Source organism: Gopherus evgoodei, chromosome 5 (genome assembly GCF_007399415.2).
Source record: "Gopherus evgoodei ecotype Sinaloan lineage chromosome 5, rGopEvg1_v1.p, whole genome shotgun sequence".
Taxonomy (NCBI): Eukaryota; Metazoa; Chordata; order Testudines; family Testudinidae; genus Gopherus; species Gopherus evgoodei.
Window position 1 is genome coordinate 43,582,659 of NC_044326.1, and position 20,070 is coordinate 43,602,728.

The 20,070-nt window shown below is 41.0% G+C and overlaps 1 protein-coding gene across 1 annotated transcript in view; it reads left to right on the forward strand.

The window, feature by feature from the left end:
* The window catches only part of NWD2 (NACHT and WD repeat domain containing 2), a 157,622-nt gene that overhangs the window by 53,236 nt on the left and 84,316 nt on the right, over positions 1–20,070 (forward strand). Inside the window, exon 2 of the mRNA XM_030564545.1 lies at positions 9,999–10,087. Coding sequence (XP_030420405.1) covers positions 9,999–10,087 — 89 coding nt within the window. The remainder of the gene's footprint in view (positions 1–9,998; positions 10,088–20,070) is intronic.

A 20,070-nucleotide genomic window follows, 5' to 3' on the forward strand; every position in this document is an offset into this window, starting at 1 on the left:
AGCTCATGTGGTAGAGGCTCATGTACTAAGTTCTAGAGGTCCCATGTTCAATCCTGCCCGCTGATGACCAGGATCTGTTGGCACTACAGTTCTGCTTTTTTACGTGACCTATTTTGGCTGTATTCTTTTGTACCTATTACACAGATAAACCCTTCTGGTGAATTCAGCTCTTTGGTTTGTGCTTTCACAGTTTATGCTGCCCCTATCGTTACTAAATACAATTCAAATCTCTGTCTGAATTTTTCCCAGTTCTTCGCAACATTGCCTGACAATTGCAGACAGGATGGAGGTTGCAACACATCCATTTTTGGCTATTTCCCCTTTCTTAAGCTAGTCAAGCTACTATTGTCCTTAAAAGTACATACAAAAGCCTTTATTCATCTCTGTTTGCTGTTCGAGGCGCTCTTTTTCCCTCTGCTTTCAGTTGCAAACACAGGAGTTAACTTCAAAATGACGGCAATTTTCTTGCCATTCAGCACTTCTAACACCATGTAATGATCTTGGAGTTCATTAAACACCAAACCAGTGAATGAAAAAGGAAAACAGCTTTGAATAAAACAAACTAGAGAGCTTCTGTGGTGAACTGCTGTACACAGCTACATGGTGTTCTCAACCCTAGCTTCCAGAGCACATCTCTAAATTCTTGTATTCAGCGATGCCCCTCTGCCATGTACATTGGCCAAACTGGACAGTCTCTACGCAAAAGAATAAATGGACACAAATCTGACATCAGGAATCATAACATTCAAAAACCAGTAGGAGAGCACTTCAATCTCTCTGGTCACTCAATAACAGACCTCAAAATGGCAATTCTTCAACAAAAAAACCTTCAAAAACAGACTCCAATGTGATTCTGCAGAACTGGAATGAATTTGCAAACTGGATACCATCAGATTAAGCCTGAATAAAGACTGGGAGTGGTACCACTTCAAAAGTTATTTTTCCTCCCTTGGTATCCTTCTGTTAATTGATTTATCTCATTAGACCGACCTAACACTTCGTAAAACAATCCCCATCCTTTCATGTATTTATACCTGCTCCTGTATTTTTCACTTCATACATCTGATGAAGTGGGTTCTAGCCCACAAAAGCTCATGCCCAAATAAATTTTTTAGTCTCTAAGGTGCCACAAGGACTCCTCATTTTATTTTTATTTTTATTTATTTTTTGCTTATACAGACTAACACGGATATCACTGAAACCTGTATTCATAATACAATCCCTTATGAAGGAGTATCTCTAAATTATAATCTTCCATAACCCTATCTTTACAGCAGGGAGGCTGAGGAGTGAGCTGGTTCACCATGTCCCCTTAACAATTTACCCTAAATGGGCTTTTGTGGAGTTTCAATTGCTAATTCCAATTGGTTCCTGCTCACAGAAACCCAAGGGAAGGAGAAGGCAGCAACGCAGCCTGCCGTCTTTCATTGTGAATTTCTCCAGGGGCTGCGGGAACCAGGGTAGCTCAGGGACATGTAATTTTCATCTCTGTGTGCCAGTTTCTGTGAATCTAGCCTGATGTTTGTAAAGTGCTCTGAGATTCTCAGATGAAGGGCACCATAGAAATGCAAATTACTGATATTATTATGGTATTATCTGCAGAGACAAGGTTTCCATAATATTTAGTTTTGAGAACATTATTTTCCTATTGATATTCAAAAGCTTTTAGTAACATGAGTAATACAAAGTGATATTGTGCTAAATAGGGTAAAAAAACACTGCTGCTTAGTAGGAGTTGCTGAAAAGTCTTAGGTGATGTGAACATCTTATCATTATCAGGTATGGAAGTGGTGCCCTTATTCAGTATTGCTACTAAGTAATGTTCAGTATTATTTTCACCACATACTCTGCTATTTCTAACAGAGTTTCATGGCAATGAACAGAAAACTTGTACCGATGGCCAAATAAAATGCACACGTTATAATATTGTAGAGCATAAAAATGTTCTCTGTGCCAAACATCTATGCTACCCATGGATGGCGGGTATAATAGGGTAGGGGAGGCTTAGCCTTCCCTAAGCCAGCCCCTGGGTCTGCACGTGCTCTGCCCTCTCCCACAAGCCGGCAGGAGCTCAGCTCCGCTGCTGGCTGGAAGTCAGCAGGCTGGTAGTGGGGCCAGGTGATGGGCAGGTGCTGAGGCCAACTGGCGGCCTGGGATGGTTTGGCCAGGGCTCCTCTGGCTGCAGGGGGACGGGACTTAAGGCTCCAGTGGATGGGAAGGAGGGTGTTCAGGGCTCCCACAAATGGGATGGAGGGCACTTGGGGCTCCCGCAGATGGGGGTAGAGGTAGGGCCTTGGGCAGAAGAGGCAGGGCTCTGTGGCTAGCCTCTCCGAAGTGGGGGCTCATGTGCCATCCATGATGCTACCTACCCCAACAAAGCTAAGTATTGTATTTACACCATGTTCTTCAGTGAGGTTTCTGAATGGCTATGCATTTAGGGTTAGATCAGGAGAGATCCCCTTCGCTCATGCAAAGGCAGAGGTTCCAGCAAAAGGTTCCCCGCCACTTCTGTGACTGTACAAGAGCATCTAATGATAACAATGCCTGTACCTCCTGTGTTCAAAATAGCACAAGTCCTGATCACCAGGGGCAGTAAGCCAGAAAAAAGGGGCTATAGAAGAGGCAGGGCAAAGCCCCACCACCTTTATGCAGTTGCCCACGGAACAGGGCTGGCAAACCAAGGATAGGAAGAGAGAAGTCTGGTGCATCCATTATGATAGAGCATGTTGCTCGCCCCTTATGCACAAGGAGCAGCCCTGGAATGTTAATGTTGTGGATGGCTCTGGACTTTGTGTGACCCTGTATAACAGGGGAAGTCAATAGGCGGACCGTGAGCCAAATCTGGACTGCCAGACGTTTTTGAATATATTTTTATCTACTTATTATCATTATTTTGTTTTCTTTGGAGTTTGGACCTTGATTATCTTGACCAAGAAATTTGGGCCTTGACAAAATGACTACCCCTGCTGTATAGCATTCATTTGTGTGGTGGTCTCAGCAGCTGCAAAGGCTGTTTTTTTTCTCTCTCTTGGTTCCAGATTTAGCTGCCTGCCCGTCACAAATGTTGTCTGCTGTGTCAGTCAACAGCTTTCCTACTATCCTATCCTATCCAGTCAATCACATTGTTATGGCTCATACAACCGCTGTGGCTGTGACTTCCACTTGTTTCAGGGCCTGAACTTGCATTAGTCCTGCAGGTAATCATTCCATATGTGTATCAGTTACATTAATAGGCTGTAAACTTAAATGTTCGGCACCTTTGAAGACCAGTTTGGATTTGTAAACAATTTGTGAGATTAACCTCTACACATTTTCTCATCTCCATTGCCAAATTTGGGCCACTGTGGCTGCTGGTCTGTCTTAGGGAATAGTTGTGTGGACAGGACCGTTTAGTAGAAGTGTTAGTGATTGCAAAGAGTTGATTGCCTACAATTTTCCTTTTTAACTCCCTATTTTCATTTGCTTATATCTTTCTGAAACTTTCATCTAGAAGTACTAACAGAAGAGCTTGCATTCAAAAGTTAAAATTTGGCATGGGAAATAGACCACTCAAAGAAGCAGTACACTAGATTATTCTGATGAAAACTGGCTGTGATTTGACTTAGCTATGAGCCTTCAAAAAATCATACGTCACATAAACAATAATCACCTATCATTTGGCAGGAAGGTGGGCCACATGTGTATATGGCTAATTTAGCTACATCATCAAAAATTTACTGAAGATTTACTCATCAAATTAGGTCGGGTTCTATAAGCATCCTGCATCATACAATGTTCATTTTCTAACATGAGCATCGGGAGCTCTGCTTCATACATTGCAAAGTAAAGTACATGCTATCTTGATCCACAGCCCAAGTCGATGGGAGTCTTTCCACTGATTACAGTGGGCTTTGGTTTAGGTCCTGAATGAGGCAGGGCATTTTGTAATGATGCAAGGTGTGCACTCAGGGAAGTAGTGATCTGCAGGAGTTGCTGCTCATGGGTAATTATTCATTCAGTGAGGCTATGTCTGACAAAGGACATGGTGGTCTGTTGGTTTGATATCTATATCAGCCCTGAATTTTAAAAAAAGTCTTATCTCATCCTCCACTTTTGCGAATACAATTTTGTGACTACAGTTTATCATAGCTTTTGAGTCTATAATTTGGATTTCAGAGTACCTGATTAACATTAGGATAAAATACTCTTGTGCTGTTGCCACTGCTTCATTCTGACAGCCAGAAGAATGTCATTTAAGTAATCTCTTCGTCTGCAGCAGTCTGTAAGTTAAAATTTGCCGGTCTGTGACATTCCCAGTTTTTAGGAACTTGCCAACCTCACAGATTTTCTGTCAGTATGGCTCAAGTTAAACTGGTTTAATTAAATAAATCTATCTGTCATCCATCCTAATTACTCTGCTCCATCTTAAATTACATGCCATTCCATTTCCAGAAAGACAAGCTTCATAAAGTAGTAAAAAACAGGAATTCTTAATTGTTCATTAATAAAGTACCAAAACTTCTGAATTAGTGAGGTCCTACAGTAATGATATTGTTTCTGAATGAGTAGCCTCTCCATAAAGGTGGAACATGCTTATGTCCTTAGCTTCAGACAGATGCATCATAAAAATAACCTGCAAGTCTGTGAAACTTAAAGATTTAAGGCAAAAATTTCCCCTCCAATCTGCAAGCACTGCAGGATCTCCAACCGTTAGAGCCATATGGGCCTCTAACACTTGGTGGGCTCATACAGGAATGACATAGGGGTCACAAAATCAGCAAGGGCCTCTATTCCTAGTCTGACAAGGACTGTGCAATTTAAACAAATAAGAGTTAAAATGAACAGAATTCCAGTTAAACAAATGCTGTATCTTTTTCCATTAAGATTTGTAGACAGAAGTTAAAAATGTAGAGTACCTTGTTGCAATACCAGACAGAATTCCAGTTAGACAGTGCTTTAGCTCTATTTGATTTTTGGAGAGTTAAAAAATTCAGGACTGTTCTGTGTGATGAGCTGGATTTATTTCTATTTCTGAACTAGATTCTACCACCCTCATCACATTAAGGAATACTTAATTCCAGAAGTAGTGTCACTGAAATCACACAATCTGAGTGAGGGTGGCCGAATTGTACTCTCTAAAACCGATCATGGTTCACTCCATATTTTTGCCCTTCAGTGGATCTTTGCCTTTGTTCCTCATTCTAGCTTTTCAATATAGAGACCATTTTGTCTGCTATGATATTGGTCATTTTAGTAACTGTGGAGCATTAGCCAATTAAAACTGTTTTTCTGAATGGTCATGTCCCAAGGGCCAGTTGCTTGCTTATAAGAGACAATGCTATTTTTACACATATTGGAAAATAGGAAAAGATCATTTCAGTCTGGTTCAGGATTCTCCATTGAGCAATGTGTAGGGTTTCTTAATTTCCAGCAAAATATATTCTCTACAGTCACTAAGACACTTGATGCTACTACAGGTGTGTATTTTTGTAGTCAGATGACAGTTAATGGCCAGCCATCATTTAAATGTTTTTCTTAAGGAAACACTGCATTTCTTAAGAATATGAGACTTTCTATTTGTGGTATACTGTTTCACACCAAAATTATCCTGGCTCAAGGCAAAAGACATAGAATATTTCATCCTGGATCAGTGACAAATTTGAAGTCCAATACTTCAATGGCTGTAAGTGTAGAAACTGATACTGTAAAATATTTTTGATGGATTAAACACATTTCTGATATACTCATAGACTAAGGTCAGAAGGTACCTTTGTGATCACCTAGTCTAACCTCCTGCACGTTGCAGGCCACAGAACCTCACCCACTCACTTCTGTAATAGACCCCTAGCCTCTGGCTGAGTTACTGAAGTCCTCAAATCATGATTTAAAGATTTCAAGTTACAGAGAATTCATCATTTACATTAGTTAAAATCTGCAAGTGACCTGCACCCCATGCTACAGAGGAAGGTGAAAACCCCCTAGGATCTCTGCCAGTCTGAGCCAGGGGAAAATTCCTTCCTGTCCCCAAATATGGTGATCAGTTACACCCTGAGCATGTGGGCAAGACCCACCAGGCAGATACCCAGGAAAGAATTCTCTATAGTAACTCGGAGCCCTCCCCATCTACTGCCCCATCTCTGGCCATTGGGGATTTTTTCTACTGGCAGTTGCCAATGAGTCACATGCTATTGTAGGCAGTATTTCATTCCATAGCAGGCTATCTATTTTATGTTCTGTTACTGTAGTACCTGAGCACCTCATAATCTTTAATGTATTTTTCCTCCCAACATCCCTGTGAAGTAGGAAGGTACTATAATCCTCATTTTACACATGGGGAACTGATGTACAGAGACTAAAAGTGGCTCGCCTGGGGTCACACAGAAAGTCTGTGGTAACACAGAGAATTGAGCCTGTCTCTCGCAAGTCCCCTATCTCCCTAACCACTGAATCTTCCTTTCTCTCTTTAATATGTTAAACATAATTTAAGATATCAGACCATAAATTCACTGTGTATAGAAAAGATATTTAACGTAATGTATTTTAGTTATATTTTTTCTCTCCACCAGAGATTTATGCAGAAAGAACCTATGGTACTAAAGAGAGCCTGACTTTAATATGTAGATATATTTTAAAACCTTTATAGCATACTTTTTTCAGTTTGATGCAGATTTCATAGGCTTGAAAGAAAATTGTGGGGAATGGGAGCATCAGAGCAGCTTGGATCTTTTGATGGTGAAGAGATAGTGAAGGAGTAAACAGAGGGGAGGAAAACTGGAGAAATCCAATAAGACATCTTCCCTCAAAAATATTTTCTTTCACAATATATGGGAGCAGAAAAATCAATTCATTGGTAAAGATAATAAAATAAAATTAGATTTTAGTTTAAATTAGATAAATATAATAAAACAAACCAATACATTCATTGATTTACAATAATAAATTGTGATAGTACCTTATACTTATATAGCACTTCAAAGATATATGTGAATATTAACTACTTAATCTAATTAAATTATGCACCCAAACTCTCTCTCTCAAACTCCAGATTGTGAAAAGGGACCTCAGAATCAGCATTCATATGTCATTTATGGCATTGGTTAATGTGGCATATTGTTTGATTTGTGTGGACATCTGTAGCTTACAACATAAGAGGATCGTTAAGTCACTTTTAAAATGGTTCCTTAAGGTCAAAGCAGTTATACAAATATTGCTCGAAGTGCCACAGCTCTACTTTATCTTTCATAAATGAATGCTCTGTTATTTTTCATTTTATTGCACATAGACCCAGTCATTCACAAGCATAATTTTATTTCCAATAATAACCTTGCACTGACAAAATCACGTTGTGCCTTTCCCCAGCCCGTACTTACTAACAGAGTAGGTGTTGTTCCATAACAAAATCTGATCCACAAACCTACACCTTTTTAGGATTAGACTGAGAAGCTACAAAACATGTTTAACATGTTTGCAGTGTAGGTGTAGCCATGTCCCACTTTCTCAGGCTATGAAACAGATTACTTGAGATAGCTCTTGATGAACTATCTAATTTAGCTCTAATGTGTCAGTACATATCTTCAAGAATTAATTATAAATAAATGTGTCCAAAGCTACTTTGGATAGATAGTATTTTAATAAGAATTTTGGTTTCATAGTGTGATGACTTGGGGTTCTGTCTGCACAACATAAATTCAGATTGATATTGTGAAGTTGTATTATGAAAAGCTGCTCTTTTCTGAGTGCCTATATGTTTGTGGATACACTATTGCTGACAGAGCCTGAAAGCATTACTCCTGCGGGAATTCTGTGCCACTGCGAAATGCAGAATTTTGCAGAAATTAATGTGCATGCAGAATTTCCTTTCCTCACAAAAATGGGCTGCAGTGCTGCTAGCTGCCACTAGGGGCCTTTGGACCTGGCAGAGCCCAGCCCACATATAGAAGACACTGCTAGAGGGAGGGAGCTAGAGGGTTCCTGGCAGCTGCAGTTCCCAGCATGCCCTAAGGCAAGGAGAGGAGGGTGCACAGGAAACTCTGTTCAAGCCTGGGAATGACCATCAGATTGTTTCTCCCTCTGGATCCCTGGGCTCTGGGGGAGGGAAGAGGAGGGGACGGGACGTATGTCTGAGCAAGGGGGGGGGCACCACAGCTGGGAGCTGGGGGGAAAAGGAGTTGTGGGTATCTGACCCCCAGCCTGGACTCTCGGGGGGTAGGGAGGTAGGAAGGGGTCAGAGAAAAAGGAACTGGGTTGTCATAAAGGTTTCTTTAACACTCTACTCCTGGGGGAATTTTTGTGTGTGTCTGCAAGTATGTTTGTAACAATACATAATTTATTTTGAAATAAATTACCAAAATAATTGAAACTAGCGTAAAGCTATATATCCCAGACAGATAGAAAGGTTAAGGTTAATGATGGTACTTAGATCTCACAACAGTTATGCAAAAAAAGAAGCTGCATTCTTAGAATAACTAGTTTAGCTGTTTCCTCTGGAAGGAAAGCAGAAGTAGTGAAACACTACCAGGAAGAGAACAAGAGAGACCAAGTGGCCAGAAAGGGTTTAAATGATGTAAGGGTGCCCTACATACTTTCCTGAGCCCAGCTGGCCCCCAAGAACTCTGCAAAATCCCAGGAACTTGGACCTCAGCTCAAAGAATGCCCTGGAGTGGTGAAGAAAGTGAGGCAGGGACATGCATTTAGTATTTGTTGTTTTGTATGATCAGTGCGCACCTATGCTTTACCTGATTAAGTATAAAAGGGGATAAAGGCGTTTAAGACTGTGCAAAGTGTTTGTGTATGTATGTATGTGTTGACGGCTTCAGAACTACTGCGTGCCCCTGAGAGAGGTAAACTGTAAACAAGAAGCGTTGTATCCCTGGGGTGAAGTTTGAATAATCAAGGTATCTTTGGTGTCAGTGCTGGTCTTGGAGGGCTACAGCAAGTGGGTTGAGAACCCATATTTCCTAGAAGAGGAACAGACAGACAGAGTCAGTGCTCATGAAATGTGTCAGAGAAGCCATGGGAGGAACCAGTGGTACAGCCTGCTGCAGCTCTAAAAGCTTGAAACACACTGGGAACACAGACCAGCAGAGGCTTGGATTCCCCTCACAGCAGTCCCAGTGGGTGGCTGACAGAGAGCGCTCACTAGGGTCTTTGATACTAAGGCTACATCTCTACTAGAGGTGTTATTCCCAGTTCATGTAGGCATACTCTTGCTAGCTCTCATCTGAGCTAGGATGTTAAAAATAGTAGTGTAGCCATGGTAGCATGGGCAGTGGCGGCACTGTACTAGCTGCGTGAACCCCCTGGGTGCCGCTGCTGCCTGCGCTATTGTGACTACAATACTATTTTTAGTGCACTAGCTCAGATGAGAACTACCACAAGTATGTCTATGCGTGATGAGAATCAAATCCCCAGTTCCAAGAACAGAGGTAACCTTAGTAATCTACTATTATTTTTTTTTAATTATGAAAACAGGCCTCTGGGTATCTGCATACCCAGACTTATAGGCCACATGTGGGTGTGAGGATTGGTGCATTTTGTATACTAATTTCAATGCTCCTCTTTTAAGAGACTACAGAATTACAGGGAGTGAAGATATGATGGCAGAATTTTGCCCTTACTGCAATGAAACCTTGATTTATCTATGGATATTCTGCTATACCTACCTAATCTTTGGTTTGTCTCTTTGTTCTGGAGGCTTTGCTAATCAGTAAAATTCAGCTCCCTGAAAATTAAATAAAAGTCAAGTTGACATATGACTGTTGACTTTACAAAGTCAGTTCAATCATGTTTTAAAGAAGTGTGCTATTAAAATATGTATTAAGATGGATGTATTAAATATCATAACACATTTATATTAAACATAACATCCAGGGACATAAAGTTTGGGTATTGAAATCCCCCTATTAGATTTTCACTCATTTTTTCAAGACTTTTTTATTTTCCTCCATAAATCTATATCTATCATAAAAATATAAAGTTAATATAAATATTGTTAACAACATTCTTTTTTTCTATCACAGATACAGTAGCAGAAAGAAGTACACTAAGAGAACATGTTTGTCCAAAGCTGAGAGAATTCTGCAGGGAAAACTATGGGCTGGAATTACAGGTAGATTTTATCACATTAATTATTCAATTATGATATATAATTAACCTTCCTATATTTGAAAATATTTTTATTTATATGTAAAAATAGTGTAATTATTGATAAATCTGGCACAAAATAGAAGTCTATATAAAACAAAAAAAGTACAAGTAATATGATAATTTTGTCAAATTGACAAAAGTGCTGAAAGCATCACAAGTGAAGACTGATGGTATTAATAAAAAGACAACTAGGAAAAATCCACATTGCTCTATGTAAGAGTGCTTACCGGTAAATAAGAACAATTTATTAACAAATTAATAACATTTCCTCTTGAAAATTATGCATAATGAAACTGTCTGTTTTAAAAATACAAAACACCTAAGAGGAAGTAATGTCACATCCAAGTTATGGTACTGTCTTTCTAGAAATTAAGGTCACATATAGTTTCAACATTTGGGTTAACGTTAATGCCATCATTACTGCTTTTCTTTTTATCATCATTTAAGTTACAGCATCTTCATATTATATATAATAATTACTGCTCCAACTACAATTTTGTCAGCAATTTTGTCAGCAGTAACACGGAAATGAACTTGATAGGCAGATTATTGAAGCCTTGATGACCAATGAAACAAACTCTCAACATTTTTTTTAAACTATCCCATGTGTTTGCAGAGTCATGGCCAGATTTGGAAAGATATGTAGTAAAATCCTGGCTCCATTAAAGTCAATGGCAAAATTCCCACTGACTTCAGTGGGACTAGGATTTCACTCATGAATATAAAAGTCATTCATCTTATAGTTAGTTAGGCATGTGTTTTAAGTACCTTCTTGAAGACTCTGGTAATAGAAAGACTCCCATTGGGCCCAGCTGGCAGCAGTGGCTCAGGTAGTGCATGCTGTCAGGACAGAGCATGGCTGCCATGCTGGCCACCAGCCTGGAGTTGGTGTTGCAGATCCAGGGCAAGCCCAGCTACTTCCTCAAGATCCTGGAGGCAGTTGAAGATGCCACTATCCTTTGCACCATCAGACCCTGCAGCCAGTTTGGGGCACTGCTGGAGTGAGGGGAGCTATTTGTAGGCCAGCTGCTTTACCAAGAGTCCTCTTTCACAGAGAACTGCAGTGCAAAAGGTAAGTACAAAATATGGAGGAGTTGTGTCAACTGCTTGGCAGAGCTGATGGGCCATGAGTCTTTTCAGGTCAAGTAATTATCACCAACTTCGATGAGTTGGAAGGGAAATACTCTTTGGTCAAGGCAGAATGGGAGTTTTTCCCTCGACTTTTAAAATTAGTTGTGGAGAACTGTCATAGGGTCTGCTCACCGCTAGTGAGCATCCTCCTGGTCGCTCTGGGGATTAACTGATTCCAGGTCCAACACATCCTTTCCACCTCTCGCTGCACGCCCTGCCTTCTCTTCCTGGCCCTCAGTGAGGCAAGATGCTCCGTGTTCCTGGCTTAGCCCTCTGGCCAAGTCACATATCCTCCCCTTCTGGGATATCAAAGTATCTTCTTATGAATGGGCTCAGGCAGTCTTCCCATTCACTTCCCATTCAGCTGGTGCTACTTCTCCAGTGGCTGGTAGGGGAAGCTGGGCCTGGTCTCTACTCTGGGTTCCAGCTCATGGACCATCTAATCAGCTGCCACAGTCTGTTCCATTCTTTATCTTACTACCTTTTCCTTTAGCATTTCATAACCTTCTGGCTGCCCCATCCTGGTTTGCCAGCCCCAAAACTCCCTTCTCCCAGGGAGTGACTGCAGCCTGTTTCCCTGCAGCCCTCCTCTGCTAACTTCCTGTCTTTATAAACCCAGCCCAGCTTGTTCCTCCTCAGCTGGGCTTCCTCATTATTCAGTCAGGGGATTACTTAAACTACATGATCCCTCTCAGCTGTGGCCTATCTGGTTAACTGGCCCCCTTCTTAGTCTACAATAACCTCTTCAGAGCAAGTGTGGGGTTAACACCCCGTCACAAGAACTTAATCTCTTGAGAAGAGAACTCTTCACTCCTAACCTCATGTTTCAAAAAATACCTGGATTATGATGACATTTGGTACTTTGTGATTAAGGCAGTTGCTGAAAACATCAGACAAGTCATGCAGAAGACAAAAGAGTGTATCACTTTACCTGCAGAATGTATTTTTCCATCATTTTGTCCATTAGCATGCCGAACAAAGAAAATGAGGTAGTCAGTTTCATAGTGAAGCAAGCTAACCAGGAGGAATGGAATGTATCAAAGCTAAAGGAGTGTAAACAGGCCTTTGAAAGGATGTGGCTTGGCCTTCTTAAACACAAGCTACCCAGCAGACTTTACAAAAAGATTCTTGTAATTTTGCATGACTCAATCCTGCTTCACCTGAATGAACCCACCCTCCGGAAAGACTTCCTGACAGTCATATGTGATATACTGTAGGTGGAGCAATCAGGCTTCTATCTTTACATGGATTATTTATTCTGATTTGTCAGCATAATCTGAAATACCCTGACTTTTTACATCTTAGATCCCTGCATATACCACATGAAGTACCGAGCCTGGTTTTTCCAATTAGCTGATTTATTTTTGTCTTCATCATATTTGCCAGCATACCTGGTGGCAGCATTCATACAATTCCTCACTAGACTGACTCTCCCCAATCCTCCCCAGCTTTTCTGTTGGTTATTCCTTCCATCTGCAATCTTTTCTGGAGGCACTCAGCTTGCAAGTTTTGGCCTATGTGCCTTTTGATAAGAGAATTAAAGAAAAAAGCCACCAGTGTGCCTCTAGAGTTTGAGAGGAGTGAGAGGATTGTTTGGAAAGAGAATGATCTCTTTGCTGAGCATTTTGCACTTTGGTAATAAACATTTTTTTTTTGACTGACTTTGGCTGTGGAAGCCAAACAGAACTGTTTTATGAGTAGTTCCATTGACTTTTGTCTGTAAAATCTGTGAAAGAAAATGCAGTCTTCACTCTTAGGTTGTTTGCAACATGTCAGAGACAGTTTATTCTCAAACAATTGCAAGGGGGAGAGTGCGCATGGATGGGAATTCCCCCTTTCTAGGCAGGTCTCCACCAGATAAACAATTAGGACAAGATTTATACCTTTTGTTGCATGCAGTAATGATCAACGGCTTGCTCTATTCTGTTGAAAACTAAGATGTCTGCGTCCAAATTTCCTTTATCCCTTTTTCCACTTCCACAAATCTAAATTGATGGTTGGACTATTTGAGGTGCTTCTGTGACCTCCTTATGCCTTCCTATGAAGCATTTGGTGTTGATCACTATCATTGATTGGTTACTGGGCTAGATGGATCTGATCAGCTCTGGCAGTATACTCATCATGCTTGCATCTGGGCACATGGAGGTGGGGTGAGTGGGGACCTTCACAGACCATTAAGGCTGGGTTCTACCCAGGTTTCACTCCAGAGATTGTTACCTGCACAAAACTCTCTGTCACTTGTACACACTAAGACCCCACCTCTACCTAGTTCCTAGGGCTCAAGGTGTAACCCTCTTAATTTAGGCACCTAGCGTAACCCTATTCCTAAGGCTCAGGTGTAACTCTCTTAATTTATGCACTCTAACTTTACCTCTCCGTGGGCTCCGGGCAAACACCTATTCCCTCTGGGCTTAATCTTTTATGGGTTTACAGGGTCTTTTACCAGAGAAAGAGCCTTACGCAGTAATATCCTACTTAACCTCTATTTATTAACACGCACCAAAACAGAATGCATACGCTACACATACAATGCTCACCACTCCCAATAAGACAGATGAACTTTTTCCTTCTGGTCAGTCAGGGTCAGGTCCATCTGGGGGACTCCAGTTTCTGCACGGAGTTATTAGCAGAGTGTTGAGGTCTGGCAGCTCTGTTCTTGGGGCTGTGTCCTGGAGTTGGTTCCCAAAGAACTTACTTTTGGACCCCAGTTTATACAGTGAAACTTGAGTCCAGCTTAGCTATACCTTAACCAATCATACTAAAATTTTACTAACCAATCCTAACATATTGTAACAAATTTCTCTAACCAATCATACTCCACCACCTTAATTAATTTACACCTAGCAAAATTAATTATGAAACAGACAGAAACAATCAAAGAACCAGACAGAGATCGTACAGACAAACAGGAGGGAAGTGGGGACTATAAAAATAAAACAATAAAGAAATGAGGATTTCACAACCACAACTATTGAGAAGTGATTTCTTGACAGACAGGATGCTATCAAGCTAAGTTTTCTTTAACTAGCTTAAGATCTCTTTCTTTATCTCGTGATCGTGGGTATTATTCGGCCAGTATCGCCTTCTTAACAGCCTGATATTGCAATGTTTTAATGTAATTAGATGGAATGTGAGGATGTGACTTCCTGCTTGTCAGCTAATGGCTGCTGCTCTCTTAATATGGCTGCAGACAAAGGCCTTAGGCTTTAGGCCTTACAATATGGCTACAGGAAAAGGCCTTATCCTTCCAGGTGTCTCCACTTCAGTAGTGGATGAGGTGATCCTGCTGCAGGTGATCTTAATATATGGCTTGTTCTATTTATTCTTTCGTATGACATTTAAAAAGCAACAGGCTGGGATTAAAATTGAATATTGAGATTCAACAGCCATTCTAATGCTTGTAGGGTAGCTAGATGGATCCCCCTTGTGCCACTACTATAAGTGTGAAGGGGGCAATTGTCTGTAATGTATTGCATGGTTTGTACCTGACTACAGTCACAGTTTGGGGATTCTTCCATTTGTGGAGGAGATATCCACACCTTCAATACGTTGTCTGAATGCATTTGAGTGCAGGCCACTGCCTATGGGGAAGGCAGAATCCTAGGACTTCTTTTGTTGGATCTTCAATCAGGTCTGCATTTGGGACATCACAAAGGCCCATAATTTGAGCCAGTGAATGCTGGTGTCCTTTCCTCTGGCCTGTAGTGTTGTGATCATGTAAAAGAGGCAGACCACAAAAGTCCACTTTCAACGGCACGTCGGCATTGTAGTTATTCAAATGGAAGGCACAGAGAGGGGGGAAGGCACAGGCAAGTGTTTTCAAAGCATTTGGTTTCAATTGCCTAGCTTTGAAATACGTCTCGAGTGTCCAGACCTTTTCTGTGGCCTCCAGAGAGGACACTTGAATTGCTAACAATGTCGTTTGTATAGATGAATTTATAGGATAATGTGATAGGAATATCATTGGTATAGGGATTGAATAGTGTGGGCACTAAAATGGATCCCAATCTCTGTGATTTACTGGCAGATTCACCAAGGTGAATCTTCCATCACTCAGCATCTTGGTGATGAGTCTGATTGGCATGGGATAGCTAATGATAACTTCAGCAGGAGACCTTTGCACTATACAATACTATATGCAGAAGAAAAGTAAATGAATGCTGCTACTGTTTTTAATTTTGCTGGTAGCCAGATTTTATATAGCTGGTTAAGGCCAGCTGCTGGTCTTAGCAGGTGCGACTAGTTCTAAATTCAGCCTGCTCTTTGGGGACCAATTGTCCAGTATTGGCTGTAACCTTTGAAGTAGGAGCTGATCCACCACTTTATAGCAACTGCTAAAGAGGGAGATGAGCTGGTAGCTTTTTGGGTCAGTGTCCTCTTTCTGGGCTTCAAAATGGCTATGATCTTGGCTATCTTCCACTCTTTTGGTATTATGCTAGAAGAGTGGATGTTGCTGAAGAAGTCAGTCTGTCAGCCACCTTCTTGTCTTTGAACCAAGATTCTTCAGGAATTCTGAATATATTTCATCCATTCCTCCCACTTTCCTGGAGTTAGTGTTGGAGAGACTTTTGTTAACTTTATCTACTGTCTAGGGGACAGAAAGGGGTGAAAACAACGGGCACTGGTTTAGTGCACAGTAAAGTTGTTTGTGGACTTACTGCTTATATTTTTATCCATCAGTACATTGGAGTTGGTAATTAACTGCGTGGAGATGGCATCTGCACTTACCTGAGATGGTCTGTAGACTGCGGAGCCGCAGTGCCTAAAACACTGAGGAGCTCTTCTAGGCTTTGCGGCTTGATGTGAAGTCAAGTGCCATCACAGTTTCACACCACCTTTTCCTTCTTGCTGAGTTCAAAGAGTCAAGCAAAGCCTTTGCAGTTTTGGGGCTTTTAGTCAGTGTGATATTGCCAGAAGAAGGCCTCTCTCTCTCTTTCCAGCAAGGAGTGAATGCTTTTTTTAAAGTCTCTTGCAATGATTGGTTTATCAACTGATATGAGTAGGCCTATAAAGTGGTGGTAATGAGCCAGACATGTCAAGCCCTATATGATAACCACATAGCAGAACCAGTCAGCAGACTGTAGATTCCAGCACAGTTTCAGGAGGAACTGAATGAGTGGAACTTGTAGGACTGTGCAAGTCATAACTGGGCAATATTGGTTATTGGGAAAGTCATCAAGAACTGACCTTGAAGATGATATTGTGTGGCTGCTGATGTTGTGCAAGACAAAACAAAGTACTGGAGTGTAGCACTTCTTCCATCAATCCAACTGACCATGCCACAGTCTTTGGTATTGGGCCTTTGGTGAAAGCCCAGGATGCCAGCTGTTCTCCAATACAGTCATTCTTGTATAGCCCCGGGATATAAGATGGCTTGGTAATGTTGGACATAGCCATTTCGATGATGGTGGCTTGTACACGTTTACAACTGTAGATCACTGATCTTGATGGCAGTTGAGTAGGGGTTCGTAGTAGGCATGACCTAGATGGAATTCTTAAGGTCATGTTTTTTGCATATGTCACAAGTCAATATTTAGGGTGATGACTTGCAAATATGAGAATGTTTCTGTTGATCTTTGCATGGTGGCCTTCACTCTCCAGGTCACTGTGTTTCTTGTAGCACTAGGACATCAATGTTTTGAGTCCGCAAGATGATTGCAAAGTAATCACATTTTGTGTTAGGCCCTCGATAAAGAGCTGCATAATTCGCAGTAAAGGTCCTATTTGAAGGAAGGTTTTGCCCTAACCGGGCCCATTCTGTCACCAATTTGAAGACATCAAATATATGGCTTGTAAACTGGTGTCAGGTGAATGACACTGTAGCCATAAATGTCTCTATATATTTGACAAACCTCAACTAGTAAGAAAGTAGTTTATTCAGAGAAGTATTATGAACTTTTACATATATTGATTTTTGGCTCCTGCATACAGAGGCTGAAAGAACAGACTTGAGTTATCAAAAGCAGCTGCTCACGAATGACACTAAATAACTCCAACTACTATGTGTTACCAGTGTTGAGGGGAGCAAATTCTTGCATGCAGGTCAGTCACTTGGTACAAAGTTGCCTTAGCAGAAAATTGCCAAAGGCTAAATGTCTCCTGCTTTGAAAATTAGCATGATCTTGGTGATTACTGTGGCTAGATGCCTAAACAAATTTCAGTGGGAGAGGGTGCTTCTGTGACAGCTGCCTAATCCTGGATATTATTGCCAAAGTGGTGAGAGTAGGTTAGACCTATTTCTACTTACAACTTGGAGGAGGAGGAGGAACAGGGCAAGTGCAAGCTTGAATGCCGATCAGGATTTAAATAGTGTCTCTCCACTGTTTGATGTAGCCAGTTGAATGGTTTGATAAAGTCACAGACTTGTATTTCCAGAAGCAATGAAGAAATATATTTTTCTGTTTGACCTTGGTCTTGGATCTTGCAAGATGTTGAGTGTGCAGCCCTAAATCCAGTTAAACACATACTTGACTTTAAGCATGAGAGAAGTCCCTTTGAAATTAATGGGAGCCAATCACCTTTAACAAGTTACTCTTGTCAAGTTAATTTTTAGCTTTGTCTGGTAACAATTTGAAAATAAAATGTTTCTCCATCTCCCTCAAGAAACAGGTAAGGACGGCAGAGAACAGAGCTAATTTTGGCAAGGGGTGAGAAGACAGAAGTAGAAATCCCATTACCCTGCATAAATTGGCACAGAATACATCCTATGATAGTGTCTTCTCAAGACGTCCAGCTTTACGTCTTCTCCATCTGTTAGGAGTAAAATAAACATAAGTAAATTGCCAAGGGCCATATACAATAGACAGCTTCTTTTGGTGGCGATGGGAGAGGTGAACCTAGTTCCCAGAGTGCCATGCTGAACACGTGTCTTGGGAAAACAGCACCTCAGCTGTTTTCATTTCGCATAAACTTCCAAAGTTTTAGCTGGGATATTCAGTGGATCTTTGAGGAATTGGTGCTCAATTCCAGATGAAATTCAGTATGAGCTGGGCACCTAACTTCCGTAGGTTTCTGTGAAAGCCCCCTCATTCCTTGTTAGCCTCTCATTTGCAAGAGCAGGACCGTGTTCTCATCAGCCAGTCTACTTTGCCTCTGCTCCCTGTCTTGTGGTATTGTTGGAGGGATGATGCAGTGCTTGTGACACTAACTTGTGACTTGGGAGTCATGGGTTCAAGCTCCTCTATTCAACATCTGTAAAATGGGGGGACAGTACTTCCCTATCTCATGGGGAAGGATAAATACATTAAAGACTGTGAGGTGTTCAGATACATCAGTAAGGGGGGGCCATGTAAATACCAAAGATGTTCTTGAATAAACTTGTATTGCATTTAAAAAAAAGACTCCCATTGACTTCACTGGGCTTTGGGTTAGGCTCTCAGAAAGGGGGAATAAATTCACTATGCAATATTGTAAAAATGTAACTTATCAGAAAACTCTTAAGTCCAAAGCTTCAGGCATTCCTCCCAACACACTAATATTACATGCCTTTGCATTGCTTCCCTGTAACTCAATTTTATGAGATAAAGAAGCATTGTTTTTAGTGATAACAGTTAATGTCTTTAAGCTATCATTCTGCATCTAAAGTCCTGCATCACTCTTAATATACATTCATCAGCAGGTTCTGATTGTTGTTGGGGCTTTTTCTTATGAACATCAATATTATCTCTATTAAGAGAACCAATCTTAGATCCCCTCAAATCAAATGGAGTTGGGAAGCCTGTATGGCAGTAGAGATCATCTAAAATCACATTGGATGCTGCGTTTATGAAAAATCTTGATGTGAGGGTGCCAACTGATCAGCTATTTGGACAGTCTCTATTGCAATGCTGCTTGGGGAGAATGCAAAGGGAAGTATAAAATAATAAAACCAGCTTCTCTTACTCTCCTGTACTATTCATGAAAAATTCTGATATCTTTTATTTATCAAACTCCTTTATTTTCCTTATTCTTCAGTAATCTCTGAGGAGACATCTCAAAGAAAGGAAAGAAAGAAATAGTGTGATGTCTCCTTTAGGCATAACTGTCATAAACAGATAGTTAAGGGTTAATGTCTCTTTCACCTGAAGCACATGACTAGAGGACCAATCAGGAAACCGGATTTTTAGACCAATCAGGAAACCGGATTTTTTCAACTTTGGGTGGAGGGAATTGGGTCTCTGAGTCTTTTGTCTGCCTGCCTGTTTCCTCTGAGCTTTGGAGAAGTAGTTCTACTTTCTAATCTTCTGTTTCTAAGTGTAAGGACAAAGAGATCAGATAGTAAGTTCTATGGTTTTCTTTTCTTTGGTATTTGCATGAATATAAGTGCTGGAGTGCTTTGATTTGTCTTCTTTTTGAATAAGGCTGTTTATTCAATATTCTTTTAAGCAATTGACCCTGTGTTGTATCATCTTAATACAGAGAGCACATTTGTATGTATTTTTCTTTCTTTTTATATAAAGCTTTCTTTTAAGACCTGTTGAAGTTTTCTTTCCTTCAGGGAAATTGAGTCTATACTCACCAGGGAATTGGTGGGAGGAAGAAATCGGGGAGATCTGTGTGTTGGATTGCTAGCCTGATTTTGCATTCCCTCTGGGGAGAATAGGAAAGTACTTTTTGTTTCCAGGATTGGGAACAGAGAGGGGGGAGTCTCTGTGTAGTTTCACAGAGCTTGTGTCTGTGTATCTCTCCAGGAGTACCTGGAGGGGGGAAGGGGAAAAGGATTATTTCCCTTTGTTGTGAGACTCAAGGGATTTGGGTCTTGGGGTCCCCAGGGAAGGTTTTTCAGGGGGACCAGAGTGCCCCAAAACACTCTAATTTTTTGGGTGGTGGCAGCAA